At 45.8% G+C, this 17,638-nt stretch overlaps 1 protein-coding gene across 1 annotated transcript in view; it reads left to right on the plus strand.

Moving 5' to 3' along the window:
* The window catches only part of INTS2 (integrator complex subunit 2), a 95,175-nt gene that overhangs the window by 51,372 nt on the left and 26,165 nt on the right, over positions 1-17,638 (plus strand). The window contains exon 13 of the mRNA XM_088446348.1: positions 392-526. Coding sequence (XP_088302474.1) covers positions 392-526 — 135 coding nt within the window. The remainder of the gene's footprint in view (positions 1-391; positions 527-17,638) is intronic.

Raw genomic sequence — 17,638 nt, forward strand, 5'->3', positions numbered from 1 at the left:
CACACCATAGAAAGAGCACTCCAGTGCGCATGCAGAATAGGGGCGTGGTCATGAGAAAAGGGGGGGGATGACCGGTTGTCTTTCCTTGGACCACTTTTGGTAAGTACTAACCACTGCATACCAGGAAAACCTCACAAAACCTACAGTATTGGAGATGCTCTGACCCAGTGGGAAGCCCATTTTTCCTGCTTCCAACACATCAACTTCAACAATTGACTGTTCACTTGCTGACTAACAGGTGCCATTGTAACAAGATAATCAATGTCATTCACTTCACCTGTCAGTGGTTTTAATGTTATGACGGATGGGTGTATATAGTTTATGGAGTGTACTTGTTCAGCAGTTCAATACATTTCCTTATTCTAAAACACTTCATTATTTTCCTTGTTAGGTTGTAACAGCTCATGCAGTTCGTGTCCCCGTCACAAGCAACCTGAGTGCTAACATTACTGGTTTCTTACCCATTCATTGTATATATCAGCTGCTGAGAAGTCGAGCTTTCACCAAACACAAAGTGTCAATAAAGGTAGGTATTCAGTGATTGTGTAGCTTCTCTTACAGTGTGTAATTTACATTGTGAAACTTTAGACGTTGTTATATGCAAACGTACTTGACTGTGAGTTCAGCTGAGATTCTAGCGGGAGAGATTAGATTTAATAAAATAATACTCTTATGTAGTGATTATTTTAAAGTTAATTTATAATTTTTTTTTATTTCTTAAGCTATTTTTGGATGTCAGTATGTGTGTTGCTACTTTAATAATTTTGTGTGTGTGGGCTGCAGTGAATGTGGTTTATAGGTTTGTTCTTTGTAACTGGAATGCAAAATGCAATATGTGACTATCTAGTTGTCTTTTTTGTAATCCACTCTGTCCTGTTAGCTTGGAGTGGAGTGTACATTCACAGGTACTTTCTATTTTTGGCTGCTGTTAAGACTCTAGCTCTGTAAACAAGCCATGAAGAATAAGAATTATTTACCCATTAAGCTTTGCTCCCCTTAATCCATGCCCTAGCAAGTGCCGTTTGAAAATGTTCTTGTGCAATGATGTGAAGTACCAATTCATGTTGATGTTAAATGGAAGCAAGTAAAGTGGTTCACTGAGTGTGCAAAAGGGATGTTAGGTTGGCCTGCTGCCTATTTAGATATCAAAGGTGGTGGTGGTATGTTCCAGTTAAATCCCAAAATCCAATTACTAAATCTCGGGTTGTCACATGTACATTGAAAAAACAACATGGACTATGACTAGTATTTAGGGGAAATCCTCTGTCTCCTTTAAACAAAATGTGGGTTCCCTGAATATGCCATTTTTCTGACATTATCCATGCCTTCAGTGTTGACCTAGTTCCTTAGGGGTCTATTTACTAAGCAATGTTAGGAGACAGAGTGAAAAGTGATAAGTCAGTGATAAGGTGCCAGCCAATCAGCTCCCAACTGTCATTTTTCAAACCCAGCCTGTGAGATGGCAGTTGGGAGCTAATTGGCTGGCACCTTATCACAGACTTATCACGTTTCACTCTGTCTCCTAACACTGCTTAGTAAATAGACCCCTTAATCTAATTTCATATAATTCCCTTGTTTCTTGCATATGATATGGGGGTACACTGCTACGCTAGACTTTAGGTTAGTTGGATGGGCACTTGGAGCAGGCACTAAATAGTTAACTAAAATGAAGTTGCCCTCCAATCTCCTTTTTGACTTTTTTATTTAGTGCCTTTTGTAATTTTTAGCTTTTGCTTATATACACCTTGTCTGACAAGGACTCACTGCACTGATGCATGGGACGTGAGTGTCAGGTAATGCAACCATAGGCTTCCTCTAGTTAGAGCTGAGCTGCAGGTGGTTCATGGCTGCTTCAAATGACCAGTCGTTGGTTTAGTGTACCTTGCTAAATCTCAGCCCTCACTAGGGAATTAATGACAAGGACGTTGTTCAATGAACAAAGTTATATTTTACCAGATCAACATAGGTGTGAGCTCCTCCCCTCTTCTGAGTTCCACCTTGGCAGTTTTCCTCTCTAGAAACAGTACCTGACTGAACCAAATGCCATTTCTGAAGCTCCTGCTGGGAACACTCAAGTGGCTTGCAAGCTTGGTACAGCTATTGATTTTAGAATTATTGTGTTTTGTTTGTTTTCCTCATTGTATATTTGTAGAGAGAGGTTTAGGGGTTTATTCCTAACCTGTTCATGATGCAAAAGCCAGTCAGGTAATTTCACACTATTTTCAATTTAGTTATTGTCATGAAAAGTGGGGAATTCCTTGGTTCCCTGGACATCAAGGACCTCTGTGGACACTTCCCAATGTGGAAGTGGCATCACTGGCTTTGCTGTTTTGGAATGGGGCTCTTCACTTACAGTTTCAATGCCTCACCTTTTGTTCCCTCCACCACTCCCAGGGCCAGATCCTGGCTCGTTGGTCTAGATCCAATTCCAGATTGGTCAGAGAGATCTTCAGGCTGTCTACTCATACTAGTCTATCACTGCTGTGGGGCTTCATTCGCCCGCCCTGTCCAATGGGTGTCCATTCTCTGTTTGGGAATTTACATTTGTTACAATGGATACCAGGCTATGGGTGGGCAGCAGTGACCCTTGGGCTCCAGTTGAGGTCCTATTGTCAAGGTAGGAAACCTGTGTTCCTGTCATTGAGCTGCAGTTGTCTGCAGTCACAAATTTCCTGACCTAGGCTCAGAATGCTGTAAGGAGCAGGCCACATTGCATTCAGTCGGACAATGCCACAGCTGTAGCCAATATCAATCAGAAACCGTAAAGATCATGAGATGGGCAGAATAGTTTGTTCCTGTGATCTCTGCCATCTTCATCCCAGGAGTGGACAACTGAGGACCATCAGTTGGCACACAGTACACCCGGAGGAATGGTAATTTCATTAGGAGATATACTCATTGATCAGTGAGCATTTGGGTACCCCAACATAGATCTCATGGTTTCCCTGCTGAACAGAAAGCTTCCCCAGTTTTGGGCACTCTCGAGGAACCTTAAGACGACCTTGATGGAAACGCTTACTGCCAGGTGGCCTCTTTTGGCTGGAGTGCTTTATTCATTCACTTTCCAAGTTCATCGGGAGAGAAAAAGGCATCTGGGCTCATTTCTGCACTTGTTTAATTTGGCTTTAACTCCATGGAACTTGCAGCCCAGATCTTGAAGACTCTTCCTAGGGTAATTATCCACACTATGCCCCATACACATAAGCCAGCTACTACAAAGATTTGCCTTTCAATGTATATCATGGGGTGTGAGTGCAGCGGTGTTCCAGCCTCTCAATTCGCACTGCACGGCTTTGTCTCTTTCTTGTTTGTCTTGTTCCAGAAAAGCGTTGCCTTGATCCCTGACGTACAGACACTCATGCAGGGTGTGGTCCACATTCAGTCATTTTCTGTAAAAACTGTTCCACCTTGGGATTTAAATCTGGTTTTGGAGGCCCCCAGAAGGCACAATTTGATTTTCCATCCTGACAGAGTGGTCTTACTATATTTCCAGCTTGAAGTTGTGTACGGTTTTCATTTGAACCAGAACATTGTCCTTTTGGCTTTTCAGCACTCTGGTTCCTTTGATTCCACCAATACTCTGCATCAATAGAACAATGAAGCATAACCACAATATCTTTATTTAACCACCACTAACAGACAGGCCTATGTCGCTATAGATTGATCGATGTCGTATTTCATTAGGGCTCACTCTACTCAAACTGTGGGTATTTTGTGGACAGTGAGACGTGGTGTCTCAGTCGAGCTGCTGTGCAAGTACGGCTACCTTGTCCTCTGTTCACACATTACAATGTATTTTCTTACTTTTTTGTTTCCAGATACGCCAGTTTTAGGTGTAATATTTTGTTGCACAGCTTTGCCGAAGCATACCTCTAATGTCTCCCTTATTGAAAGAAAGAGGTTTTTTTTTTGTCTATAAAATCTATTCCCCCTAATCCATCTGGGTGACACTGAGTTCCCTCTCTGAGTGTTAAATATTGTTTCTTGTTATGCTTATTGCATGTTTTTTACGCCATTTGGCTTTGTTAGTAAAAGCACTGAGGTTTAGGGCTTAGAGAGGGCGAACAACGATAGCGGGTTGCTATAGTAAACAGGCTAACCTGGTCGATATCGACCAGGTTGGTCTGCATGCACGGGAGATAGTCGATATTGATTTGACCATCCGTGCCCTCGCATCGACTATCGTTTGGTCGTTGAAAGGGGCTAATATTCCGGTCGATATAAACAATCGAACGATAAACAATATCGTTATCGTTTATATTGACCAGAATATCTGACCGTGTGTACGCACCATAACTCTAGTCTAGCTGTATCGCCACAATGGATTACGAGGAATTGATTTTACTGTACAAAAAATATATATTCTTTTTTCCTCTCTGTGCCAGAATGGACAGCTTCCCTTTCTCAATCTGTCTCCTTTGTTTTGATTTCCTGACCTATACTTTCCATAAATGAAATCTCTGGCAGCAAATGCCCTCCCTCTGCGATTTTAGATGTTTTGTGACACATGTGGAATCTGCACCAAGAACCTTATACATTGCGTCCACTATGATCACATATGTAATACCATTATCATCTGGAATCATCATGGAATCATCTCTAAGACTACTACATCCTTTACTCTCCCTGCAGCTCATCCTTTTGTACATATTGCTGCCTCAGTACTTTCCTCTTCTCTTACAAACACATATGAGCTTTTAACTTATCTAAACACATTGACAATAACATCCACAACCTCTCGCCATAACAAACATTCTGTCAAATCCCACAAATATATTTATATCTCGCTCCTGTTGCTTCTATTAGCTGGTGACATATCTCCAAATCCAGGCCCAACTCACATGCCACACCCACAACAAACTATAAATCCAGCTAACCTCATAAATATTGCATGCCTCCCTTCACCATCCAAGTCACTAAAATGTGCATTATGGAATGCACGCTCTGTCTGCAACAAACTAACATCCATCCATGACCTCTTTATTTCAACCAACCTCAACCTTCTGGCAATAACAGAAACATGGCTAACACAATCAGACACTGTCTCCCCTGCTGCACTTTCACATGGTAACCTACACTTCTCACACACCTCCAGGCCTGGCAATTGTAAAGGAGGTGGGGTAGGAATATTACTCTCCCAATCTTTCACATTCACAGTTCTCCCACAGGTACCTTCACTCACATTTACATCATTTGAAGTACATTCTATCAGGACTTTCACCCCTTTCTCTCTGCGAGTTGCTGTTATCTATCGCCCGCCTGGGCCACCGCACCAATTTCTGGAACATTTTTCAGCCTGGCTCCCTCACTTCCTATCCTCAGACATCTCCACCATCATTATGGGTGATTTCAATATCCCCATTGACAGTCCACAATCTCCTCATGCCACCAAACTATTCTCTCTAACCTCCTCTCTTGGCCTCTCCCAATGGACTGACTCCTCTACTCATAAGGAGGGCCACTGCCTTGATCTTGTATTTACCAGACTATGCTCAGTTTCTGATTTCACTAATGCTCCTTTCCCTCTCTCAGATCACAATCTTATCACCTGCACACTTTCCTCCATTACATCAACCTCAATGTCAGTGAAATCAACCAAACCTACTAAAACCCGCAGAAATATTAATGTGATTAACTTTCAACAACTATCTACCTCTCTACAACAACAACTCTCACCAATTTCTGCACTCACTTCTCCTGAGAATGCTGCATCACAGCTAAACCAGATTTTAGTAAAAGCCCTCGATGAAGTAGCTCCAGCTACCCATCACACTCTGCGTAGACTCAGACGTCAACCGTGGCATTCTAACTTAACAAGGCATCTACAAAAACTCTCACGTAAAGTAGAACGTCAGTGGCGAAAGTCTCGCACTCCAAGTGACTTCCTCACATATAAGTCTATCTACAACTCTTATCGTACTGCTCTGGACACTGCCAAGCAAATATATTTCCAATCTCTAATCTCTGCTCAAGCCTCTAACCCCAAGCGACTTTTTAATACATTTAAACTGCTTCTTACCCCTCCCTCACCCAAGCCACCTGCTACTATCTGTGCACAAGATCTTGCTTCCTATTTCAAGGACAAGATTGATAATATCCGAAATGAAATGTTATTCTCTTCCTCAGCTAGTGACCTACTCAATTCCCTACCTGAACCCTCTGGCACATTCTCTTCATTTGACCCCACAAATGAAGATGAAGTATCTACACTCTTCTCATCCTCCTACTCTATTACCTCTCCTCTAGATCCTATACCCTCACAAATTAGTAAAGCTCTGTCTCCTGTGCTCATCCCAACCCTAACTAAAATCTGTAATCTCTCTCTTTCTACTGGCATCTTTCCATCACTGTTCAAGCATGCAGTGATTACTCCCATTCTGAAAAAACAAAATTCTGACCCTAACACTCTCTCTAATTACCGTCCTATCTCCCAGCTCCCATGCCCCTCCAAGCTACTGGAGAGACTTGTCTACACCCGCCTCACACACTTTCTTAACACCCACAACTTATTGGACCCACTTCAGTCTGGCTTCCGTTCCCAGCACTCCACAGAGACAGCACTGACTAAGGTAGTAAATGATTTGGTCACTGCCAAGGCTAAAGGCCATTACTCACTTCTAATTCTTCTAGATCTCTCTGCTGCTTTTGACACTGTTGACCACTCTCTTCTCGTACAAACATTACAATCCCTAGGTCTTAAGGACACAGCCCTTTCTTGGTTCTCTTCCTACCTATCTGATCGCTCTTTTTCTGATTCTGCCTCCTCTTCGCTACCTCTATCAGTTGGAGTACCGCAAGGCTCTGTCTTAGGTCCTTTGCTATTCTCAATCTATACCACCTCTCTTGGCAAACTAATCCGCTCTTTTGGATTTCAGTACCATCTGTATGCGGATGATACTCAAATCTACCTATCCTCTCCAGATTTATCACCATCTGTATTGGTCCGTGTCACTGAATGTATTTCTGCCATTTCATCTTGGATGTCATCTCGCTACCTGAAACTTAATATTTCTAAAACAGAATTAATTATATTTCCACCGGCCAATAACAGTTACCAATCTGATCTCTTTATCACTGTTGATGACTCAACAATCCACCCCACCCCACAAGCTCGCTGCCTTGGTGTCATCCTTGATTCTGAATTGTCCTTTGTTCCCCACATTCAATCTGTCTCAAAATCATGTTACATACATCTAAAAAACATATACAAAATTCGACCATATCTCACACAAGACACTGCAAAAACTCTAATCCATGCACTCATTATTTCCCGCATTGACTATTGCAATAGTCTCCTTACTGGTCTTCCCAAAAACAGGCTATCGCCATTACAATCCATTATGAATGCAGCTGCGAGGCTTATCTTCCTTGCCAAACGTTCATCATCTGCTGCTCCGCTCTGTCAGTCCCTCCATTGGTTGCCAGTTTTCTACCGTATTCAATACAAAATACTGTTACTTACACATAAGGCCATTAACCGAATTACACCAACATACATCTCTTCACTCATCTCAAAATATCTCCCAACCCGACCTCTCCGCTCAGCACAAGAACTGCGTCTCTCATCCCCACGCATTACTTGCTCCCATTTACGGTTACAGGACTTTCTTCGGGCTGCACCTACTCTATGGAATGCCTTACCACACACAATAAGACTTACCTCTACTCTTCAATCCTTCAAGCGTTCCCTGAAAACTCACCTCTTCAGACAAGCTTATCAGATTCCAGAACCGACCACATAACCTTCATAGCTTCCATGTCTTATCACATCCCCTCTCACAGTCCATACATAACCTCACATATTGTCTTTCTTTCACATACTCCTGACATTTTGCCGACATTCCTATGTGACTGGATCAAGCAGCCCACCAAGAAACTCTGCATTCTGGCCAGACCAAATTGCAATATATATAGCACCTATCCTTGTGTATCAATGCCTGTTTCCCTATAGATTGTAAGCTTGCAAGCAGGGCCCTCTTACCTCTATGTCTGTCTGTTATTACCCTGTTTTGTTCTATCAATGTTTCCAATTGTAAAGCGCAACGGAATATGCTGCGCTATATAAGAAACTGTTAATAAATAAATAAATAAATAATTATGTGACATGCAGTTCTCTGCTGTGTATGTGTTGTTGGTATTTGTTGCCTCCAATAAACCATTCTAGGGGGATGAGTATTATAGGCTGGTTTGGGGTTTTGATATATGCTGTAATGATGTTTTATACACTGCTAATTGGATATATATATATAATGTATGCATATAAATGTGTTGATGAGTGACTAGTTTTCTCCCTCTATACATTTCCTTATTTCTTCTTCAGGGTCCATAGGGCTTCCCAGGGAGACATTGCGGTGTTGGTGGGACCTGGAGGACGGGACACCAACAGCAAAGCTTTTCAATCCCAGGATGCTTCGGCCCTTCCCCCTATACCCCGCCCACAGCCTGAGGGCACTTCAGTTTTTGACGGTGTCCGGCAGGAGCTGAACCACCATTATAACAGAAGGCTGCATTAAGCAGACCAAGGTCTCTGGGAAACGCTGGGTCCAGTCTCCCTGTATACCTCTCCCACGGGTCAGGTTATACAGCGCTATATCCTACCAGCCACTGTGGTCTGTGTAGTTGATTTTAGTGCCCATTGAAGACATGTAATGTTTTTTTTCTGTGTTTGTATGTGACTTCCTATTTGGTCCAGAATTGGATAAAATTGTGACTACTTTGGCAACTAACAAGACGGCGTTTCTGCCCTCGTCATATAATACAAAGCCGGAGACGTCATCTTTTCGGTCCTTTCGCCCTCAAGACAAAGCCAAGGGTCAGTCCTTACCACGGCAACAGACATCAGCTGAGGCCTCCAAGCCTAGGGAAATAACAAATCTGGGCTACTAGACATCCACCTGCCAAGTCTGAGGATAAGCATGCAGCCTGACAGGGCGGGCCTGTCCCTGGGGGTTCCCAGGGTTGGAGGCCGACTTCTTCAATTCGCCCAAGTTTGGCATCAAACCGCGTCAGTGCCTGGGTAAGAGAAGTGGTCTCCCACGGATACGCCTTCTCCTTCCTGAGGCGACCCCTCCCCTCAACAGTTCTTTTGCACAGGACCTCCATCAGACTCAACAGAGGCCCTGTGGCTCCAAAAAGCCATTCAGTCCTTACTGAATTCTGGAGTAATAATTTGGGTCCCCTCTTCACAATGGGACAAGGGGCTATTCTACCCTTTTCTTAGTTCAGAAGCCAATGGCTATCCTCAGCCTATCCTCAACCTCAAGTCTCTGAACAAGTTTATCAGTGTGCCCAAGTTTTGTATGGAAACCGGTTTCATGAAAAACAAGTGAAGTTGAACCTTCATTCTCATTTTGAAAATATCCTTGGTGATATTAGTCACGTTAGAGAAATACTCAATCAATACCAGTTGTAAGGAAGAAGTAATAGTCAGGGTGTGAATGACCTGTATTCCACAGTTTTGCTGTTTCCCATCTTACCTAGGGCATTGAGTGGGGAGTGAGACATGTGTTCCACAGTAACCCTTGGAAACAGACAGTAACGTATCCCTGTTACCGCTGTTCGTCTCTACTGTTCACTGTCTTGCACTGGAGTGCATTGGACAAAGAATGAGAGAACTACTGGGCTGTAGGTGGGAGACGAAAGGAGTGTGATAGGTAAATAATGCATATTCGAGTATTAATCTTATCACATTATACTGTACACACCTTTCCATTTTTTGTCTGTCTTGTAAGTCCATTTTAATAAGTTTTTTTCGATATATTAAAAGTTATATTTTATTTGAAATACTCGTATAGGCTATAAGAGTGCTCCATAATAGTCTTGCAGGTCATCCATTTGATTTTTGCATTACTGTCGTTTACTCTGAGTAGCACCACCACTAATTCCACCATTAATTTGTTTTTATTGAGGAACACCTGTGTACATAGCCCTTTCAGATTTATTCTTCTTTTTGTATTTTGACCCTCTAATTCTTAGTGATAGCCATACCTGTGCGGTAGTTTATCTCCTGGATCCTCTCCCCCTCCCTTTTCCTTCTTCCCCTGGTTATTTTGTATGGAAACCCTCCGTTCTATCTATGGAGCCTGGAGATTTTATGGTATCCCTAGACATTCACGACGCTTACCTACATGTAGCGCCTTCTCATCAACAATATCTCCAGTTAGCTACACTGCAGCAACATTACCAATTTCAGGCTCTGCCGTTTGGCCTCTCAACGGCACCTCGGGTCTTTACCAAGATCATGGCAGTTATGGCGGCCTCTCTTCGTTGTCAAGGGACAGACTCCTCCCATGCTTAGTCATTCTCTTGAGAGTTGGCAAGCTCCCCAGAGACTTTTCACAACAATCTGCAGGTAACCATTGCCTTTCTACAAATGCACGGTTGGTACATTTGGGAGCCCTCCTGGACTCTTGAGTTTAGAGAATCTTCCTTTTGGCAGACAAGATTTCAGCACTACAGCACAGACTACGCAGACTGCTTGGGATCAATGGTGTCCACCTTCAAAAATGGTGGAGTTCGCCCAGTTTCTTCCAGGCCCCTCCAACACCTGATCCTCTCCAGGTGGACGGGCTACCCCATCTGCTCAAATCCCAGACGATGAGCCTCCCCCCAGAGGTTCGCCTGTCCCAAACCTGTTGGCTACAGACTTCCCATTTCAACCAGGGTCTGTCCCTTTTGGATCCCGGACTGGACTCTCCTCGCCACGGACGCAAGCTTCCGAGGGTGGGGCGCAGTAACCAGCCAGCACTTCTTCCAGGGCCAATGGTCACCAGTCGAGGCAGTGTTGCCAATCAACATTCTGGAACTTCGAGCCATCTACAGAACTCTCACTCTGGCTCCGAATATTCTGAAAAACAGGCCAGTACAAGTTCAGTCCGACAATGCCACGGCTGTGGCCTACCTCAATTACCAATGGGGCACTTGAAGTCAGTCAGCAATGACCGAAGTGTCCCGCATTCTCACCTGGGCTGAACGCAATCTCCCAGCCATCTCACGGATTCTCAATTGGGAGATGGATTTCCTCAGCCGTTACAACGTGCATGCAGGAGAATGGTCTTCACTAGAAGTTGGAAGACTTCTGGATGTAGACAAATGGGGTCTTCCGGAGGTGGATCTCATGACCTCCAGACACAACAACAAACTTCCAATTTATGGAGCCAGAACAAAGGACCCCCGACGCGGCCTTCAGAGATGCATTGTCAGTGAAATGGAACTTCCATTTAGCGTATCTCTTCCCTCCATTATCCCTGCTTCCTCGAGTGTTTCGAAAGTTCAGACAGGAGGGAGGCACAGTCATGTTAATAGCTCCTGCCTGTCCCAGACGTCACTGGTACTCCGATCTTCAAAGGCTCTCCATAGACATTCCTCTTCAGCTTCCTCTACCAGTAGACCTGTTGTCTCAGGGTCAACGTCTACATCCGGACCTAGCCTGTTTGTCTTTAACAGCTTGGCTCTTGAGACTGCCCTCCTAACGGCTAAGGATTTTTCCAGCTCTGTGGTCCAGACCATGCTAAAAGCACGTAAACCAGCCTCAGCCAGGATTTACCACAGAATATGGCATGCATATTTCCATTGGTGTGCTACAAGAAACTATGACCCTCAGATTTCTAGACTTCTTGCCTTTCTTCAAACTGGATTTGATCTAGGCCTCCCCCTAGCATCTCTGAAAGTGCAGGTATCCACTTTGTCTATCTGGTTTCAGAGCAGAATTGCTCCTATACCGGATGTTCACACCTTCATGCAGGATGTCCTACAGATACAACCTCCCTTTTGTATTTCCTGTGACTCCATGGGATTTGTCAGTGGTGCTCCAAGCACTTCAGGAACCTCCATTCGAACTCTTGGAATCAGTGGATGTCAAATGGCTCACTGCGAAGACTCTGATTCTTCTGGCTATAGCATCTGCCCGTAGGATATCGGATTTAGGGGCGCTTTAATGTCGCTCCCCCTTTTTTTGATATTTCATCAAGACAGGGCTGTTCTTTTAACACGCCCAGGCTTCCTTCCCAAGGAGGTTTCTCTCTCCACCTGATTGAGGTAATTGTGCTTCCGGCCTTTAATTCACCAGACCTCTGGGCAGATAAGGCCTCTTTGGATGTGGTCTATGCTCTAAAGATCTACGCGGACCGAACTGCTTCTATCCGGATTCGGACTTCCACAAGAAGGGATGGCCAGCTAATAAACAGACTCTGGCCAGATGGATTCGCATGACTATTTCGCAGGCTTACATGCAGATGGGCTTTCCTGTGCCGACTACAGTCTCTGTGCTCATTCTACTCGCTCTGTGGCTCCTTCGTGGGCAACCTGGCTTTGGGTTTTCTTCTCCTGGTCACTTTTTTCATTCTCTGTGTGACAGTGTGATTCCTCGGTGTACCAGTCTTCCTTCTCTCCTTTCCTGCTACTGCCTTGGGCTTGTTAACAAAACTGAGTTGCCCTCAGGCTGTGGGCAGGTGTATAGGGGGAAGGACTGGAGCACACTGGGATTGAAAAGCTTTGCTGTTGGTGTCCAGTCCCCCAGGTCCCACCTACACCCTATTGTCTCCCTGTGGACCCTATGGACTTCGAAGAAAGAGCTAATCAAGGTAAGTTTTACCATAACTCTTCTTTTCTACTGCAGGGTCCATAGGGCTCCACAGGAGACCTTGGGTATAGGCGATGACGTCGGTCTCGGGCCCCTCAATAGTAAAATTTGTGTTCGCAGGATGCACCGGGCCCCTCTCTTATACCCCACCCCCAAGCCAAGGCACTTCAGTTTAAGTAGGTGCTCGGCACGGAGTCGGGTCACTTCAAGAGGGGCTGCATGACAGCCCCAGAAAACTTTTAAAAACTACAAGAGTGGTCAGCAGGGGCGGTCCAGCGGACGCCCATGCTGCCACTCCGACACTCCGCCGGCACTAAGACGCTGGCATGGCGCCAGGGATTGCATTGGGTGTCTGGGGGTTTTGGCTATCAAAATCCCCCAGACGCCCAGGACTGTGGCCGGATTTCATGGGAGACGTTAAGGTAAGCAGCGGGCGTCCGCTGACAGCACAGTCCTGTAGGCTTCCCAGATGGGGGTCCTGTGGAAGCGGCTGCGCGTGTTAACAGGCATTGCGCCTGCTCTGACACTATACCATCAGGGATAGTGGGCCACAGCGTGTGGACGTTGTCTGCATCCCGGGGTTTAATAGCATGCCAGGGGAGTGGGCCTTCCCTGTACTGCACAGCTGACCCCTCCACCGCTGCACTGCGCGCCTTTCCACTGCGGTCTGGCGGTTGCAGGCAGCTCTCCTCCCTCAGACACACCCCCTATGAGTCCGGCGGCCATTTTATATGTGCTGAAGCGCTGGTCTCACCGGGAGTTGCGGGGCCGGGGCCCCCCTACATACCTCTCCTCTACGCAGGTTAGTGTATGTAGCACTATTCCTACTAGACACAAGGTCTAGCTAGTTGATGATAGTGCAATATAGTGCAGGTTTTTCCTGGCATTGTATGTGTCTGTGCTGTCTGCCTGTATTTCTCTGTCAGCCATTTTATCTATCCCTGTACTTTCTCTTTCACTAGCCCTTGCGGTGACCGTGCTGCTCAGGGGTTAATTTACTTCACAGTTCAAACGATTGTTGTACTGAGGAGTTTGACACTGGTACTGGCATTGAGTCTGGTCAGGCTGATCTACCCCTCACACAGTCCTGCAACAAATGTTGGGCTGGAATAAGAGAGGGAGAGATTATTGTGGGAGGATTGTGTACCTTGTGTACCAGGAATGCAGGATTACCTGCTGGGCCTAGCTCTTCTCAAAAGCCTCCATGGGCTTGCTTTGCACAAGCAGTAAATACCCTGGTGGGTCGGCTTTCTGCACCACCAGTGACCCCACCATTGGGGCACACTCCGCAGCTTACTATGCCATCTACATCACAACGGACCCACAGACAGTTAGCTGTGGCTCATAGTATACCTTTACAACCTACTCCCTACCAAACACAGTCGGTACCTGTGTGGGTTAATACACTCTCCAATACGGTGCAAAACCTGATGGAGGTGTTACAGGGGGAGCCTTTCCAACGTTCTGTTAGTACGTAGACTGGGAAGACAGTATCTCTTTCCTATCAGGATGATGTGTCGACTGATGATGGGGAAATACAGGACTTATCTGAATCTGAGCTCCCTCTAAAAGAGGCGGAGCCCAAGTCCAAAATATATGTGCACGGCCTCATCCGTGCGGTCCGTGTGACCATGGATATTGGGGATGAGGATACCCCAGCAGCCAAATCCACACATTCTTACTTTTAAAGAAGTTAAAAGTTCAGCGACAGCTTTTCCGCTGTCTGATCAGCTGGGTTGAACACTTGGAAGAAGCATGGATAACTCCAAACAGGAGATTTCAGCCACAGAAGAGATTGGAGACCACTTATCCGTTCGAGGAGAAGTATTTCTCTAAATGGGAAACTCCACCTCAGGTGGATTCTCATGTTACGCGCCTTGTTAAAAGTGCGACACTCCCTATGCCATCCATGTCATCATTAAAGGATGTCATGGACAGGAAGGTGGAAATATGCTTAAAGTCCACTTATTCTCTTTCACGGGGAGTGGCTAAGCCAGCTATGGCTATATGCTGGCTGGCCAGGGCAATGGAGCGTTGGGCTAATGCCCTGGATTCGTCCTTGCCTGTAGAAGCTACCAATGAACAAGTGGAACTGGTAGGTTTCCTCAGAGATTCAGCCACATATGTGAATGAGGCTGCTCTGGATGTTAGTATGCTAACATCCCGCATTTCATCGGCTGCAGTGTCAGCTAGATGCTCTCTGGTTGCGATCTTGGAGGGCGGATGCTGAGTCCAAGAAAGGGTTAGAAGGTTTACTCTTTAATGGCCAGGTACTTTTTGGTCGAGATTTGGACAAAATTGTAGGCTCTTTGGTGGCTGCCAAGTCTGCCTGTTTACCTTCGGCCCCATTACCCTCGAGTTCTGGAACTCAGAAATTTCGGACCTTCCGCCCTCAGAGTAAGGCCAAGGCTCAGTCCTTTCCCAGACTTTCTGGAACTAAGAAAGTCACAAAGCCCAAAAAGCAGACCTGGAGTGCTAGGCGTCCAGCTGCCAAGCCCGAGGCTAAACCTTTAGCCTGACTGGACGGGCCTCTCCTTGGGGGACCCCAAGGTGGGAGGCCGACTTCTTCAGTTTGCCCAGTGTTGGTGTCATACCACAATAGACACTTTGGTAAGGGAAGTGGTCTCTCAAGGGTACGCCCTTTCGTTCCAAAACAGACCTCCACATCAATTCTGATGGATCAGGAAAAGGCATTGGAACTGCAGAGAGTGGTTCGATTTATGCTCTTACAGGGAGTTATAGTTCCAGTACCTATTCCCCAGAGGGGAACGGGGTATTATTCCACTCTTTTTGGTTCCAAAACCAAATGGTACATACAGGCCTATCCTGAATCTAAAGTCCCTAAACAAGTTCCTCCGAACACCCCGGTTCAAGATGGAAACCCTGCGGTCAATTATACTGGCTATGGAACCTGGGGATTTTATGGTGTCTCTGGACATACAGGATGCCAACTTGCACGTCCCGATAGCTTCGGCTCACCAGAAGTACCTCAGATTCGCAGTGTTACAACAACACTTCCAGTTTCAGCCCCTGCCGTTTGGACTGTCCACGGCACCCAGGGTGTTTACCAAACTTATAGCGGTAATGACGGCCCGACTACGGATGCAGGGGATACGTCTATTACCCTACCTGGACGACTTGCTATTGCTGGCCATGTCTCCGGAATTGCTTGTTCAGCATCTGCAACTGACATTGACAGTGCTACAAAGCCATGGTTGGTTGATCAACTGGAAGAAGTACTCACTGACGCCCTCACAGAGGAGTCTACATCTCGGGGCTTGTTGGATTCTCAACAACAGAGGATTTTCTTAACTAGGGACAAGATAACCACGATGCAGCAGCGGGTTCGCAGCTGCCTGCGCAGTTGCCGCGTGTCGATCCACTCGGCAACGCAGTTGCTGGTCTACATGGTGTCGACCTTCGACATGGTGGAGTATGGCCAATTCCATTCCAGGCCTCTACAGACACTGATCCTGTCCAGATGGGATGGATATCCACGCCAGATAAGAACGCAGACGTTGGTACTGTCTCCGGAGGTACATCTGTCTCTGATTTGGTGGCTTCATACAAGTCACCTTACCAAGGGCCGCCCCTTTTGGACTCCAGAGTGGGTCGTCCTGACGACGGACGCCTGTCACCGGGGCTGGGGTGCAGTGACAGGTCCACACTTCTTCCAAGGAAGGTGGACAATGGAGGAGTCCTTGCTGCCAATAAATATATTGGAACTAAGGGTGGTTCTAAGGGCTCTTCAACAAGCATGGCTCATACTTCAGGGGAATCCCGTGCAAGTCCAGTCAGACAACGCCACCACAGTGGCCTACATAAACCGCCAAGGAGGCACTCGAAGTCAGGCAGCACTAGTGGAAGTGTCCCGCATCCTGGCTTGGGCGGAGGTGAATCTTCCAGCCATATCACGGAACTTATTCCAGTGCTTTACATTTGGTGCAGTCTATTCTATATTGCCTGACACAGGTGTATATTGAGGACATTAAGTCTACATAAATTTTTTGACATGCATGTCTATTTTCATCTTAAATAGTGCCTCTTCTAATATTTTTTTTATTATTTTTATTGTTATTTTCTTTACAAATTGTCCTACTTGCAAGTAACAATTTTAGGTTAAATGTCATTTAGTGTTGTTCTATGTGATTTATGTACTTTTGGTATTATCCAAATAAATGATTTAAAGTTTTAGCGCTGCTTTTTATATTTAAATTTGTGGTCCTTAGGGCTCTACAAGGACCGCCATTTGAACCACTGGGCTCAGTGGATTTAAAATGGCTTACTATGAAAGCTGTATTTCTTCTGGCCATTGCTTCGGGCAGAAGGGTATCAGATTTGGGGACTCTTTCTTGTCGTCCCCCCCTTTCTGATTTTTCATAGGGACAGAGTGGTTTTTCGTACATGCCGTTTTCCTGTCTAAGGTGTTATCCAGCTTCCACATTAATGAGGAAATTGTAGTGCCAGCCTTTAACTCTCCAGACCTCTCAGCTGGTGAGGCCTCCTTGAATGTGGTACGGGCTCTAAAGACCTATGTGGACCGTACCAACTCATTTCAGAAGTCGGACTCGTTGTTTGTCCTTTTTGGTTTCCGAAATAAAGGATGGCCTGCCACTAAGCAGATGTTGGCAGGCTGGATTCGCCTGGCAATATCGGAGGCTTACATTCATGAGGGCCTTCCTGTTCCATCCTCTCTCAAAGCTCACTCTACTCGGTCTGTGGGTCCCTCGTGGGCAGCTCGTCTTGGTGCCTCAGCTGTGTAAGGCAGCCACTTGGTCTACTGTCCATACATTCCTAAGGTATTATGCATTCGATACCTTTGCCTCTCAGGATGCCTCCTTCAGGCGGCGGATTCTCCTCTCTTCACAGGAGTGTCCCCACCCTTAAGGAGACTGCTTTGGGACATCCCCAAGGTCTCCTGTGGAACCCTATGGACCCTGCAGTAGAAAATAAGAGATATGCTAAGACCTTAAACTTTGTTATCTCTATTTCTACGAAGTCCATAGGGATCCACAGGACTCCCACCCTGTAGCACCTGTGCTGCAGTTGGGCTGTGTT

Source organism: Taudactylus pleione, unplaced genomic scaffold (assembly GCF_031769625.1).
Source record: "Taudactylus pleione unplaced genomic scaffold, aTauple2 ptg000397bl, whole genome shotgun sequence".
Classification (NCBI taxonomy): domain Eukaryota; kingdom Metazoa; phylum Chordata; class Amphibia; order Anura; family Myobatrachidae; genus Taudactylus; species Taudactylus pleione.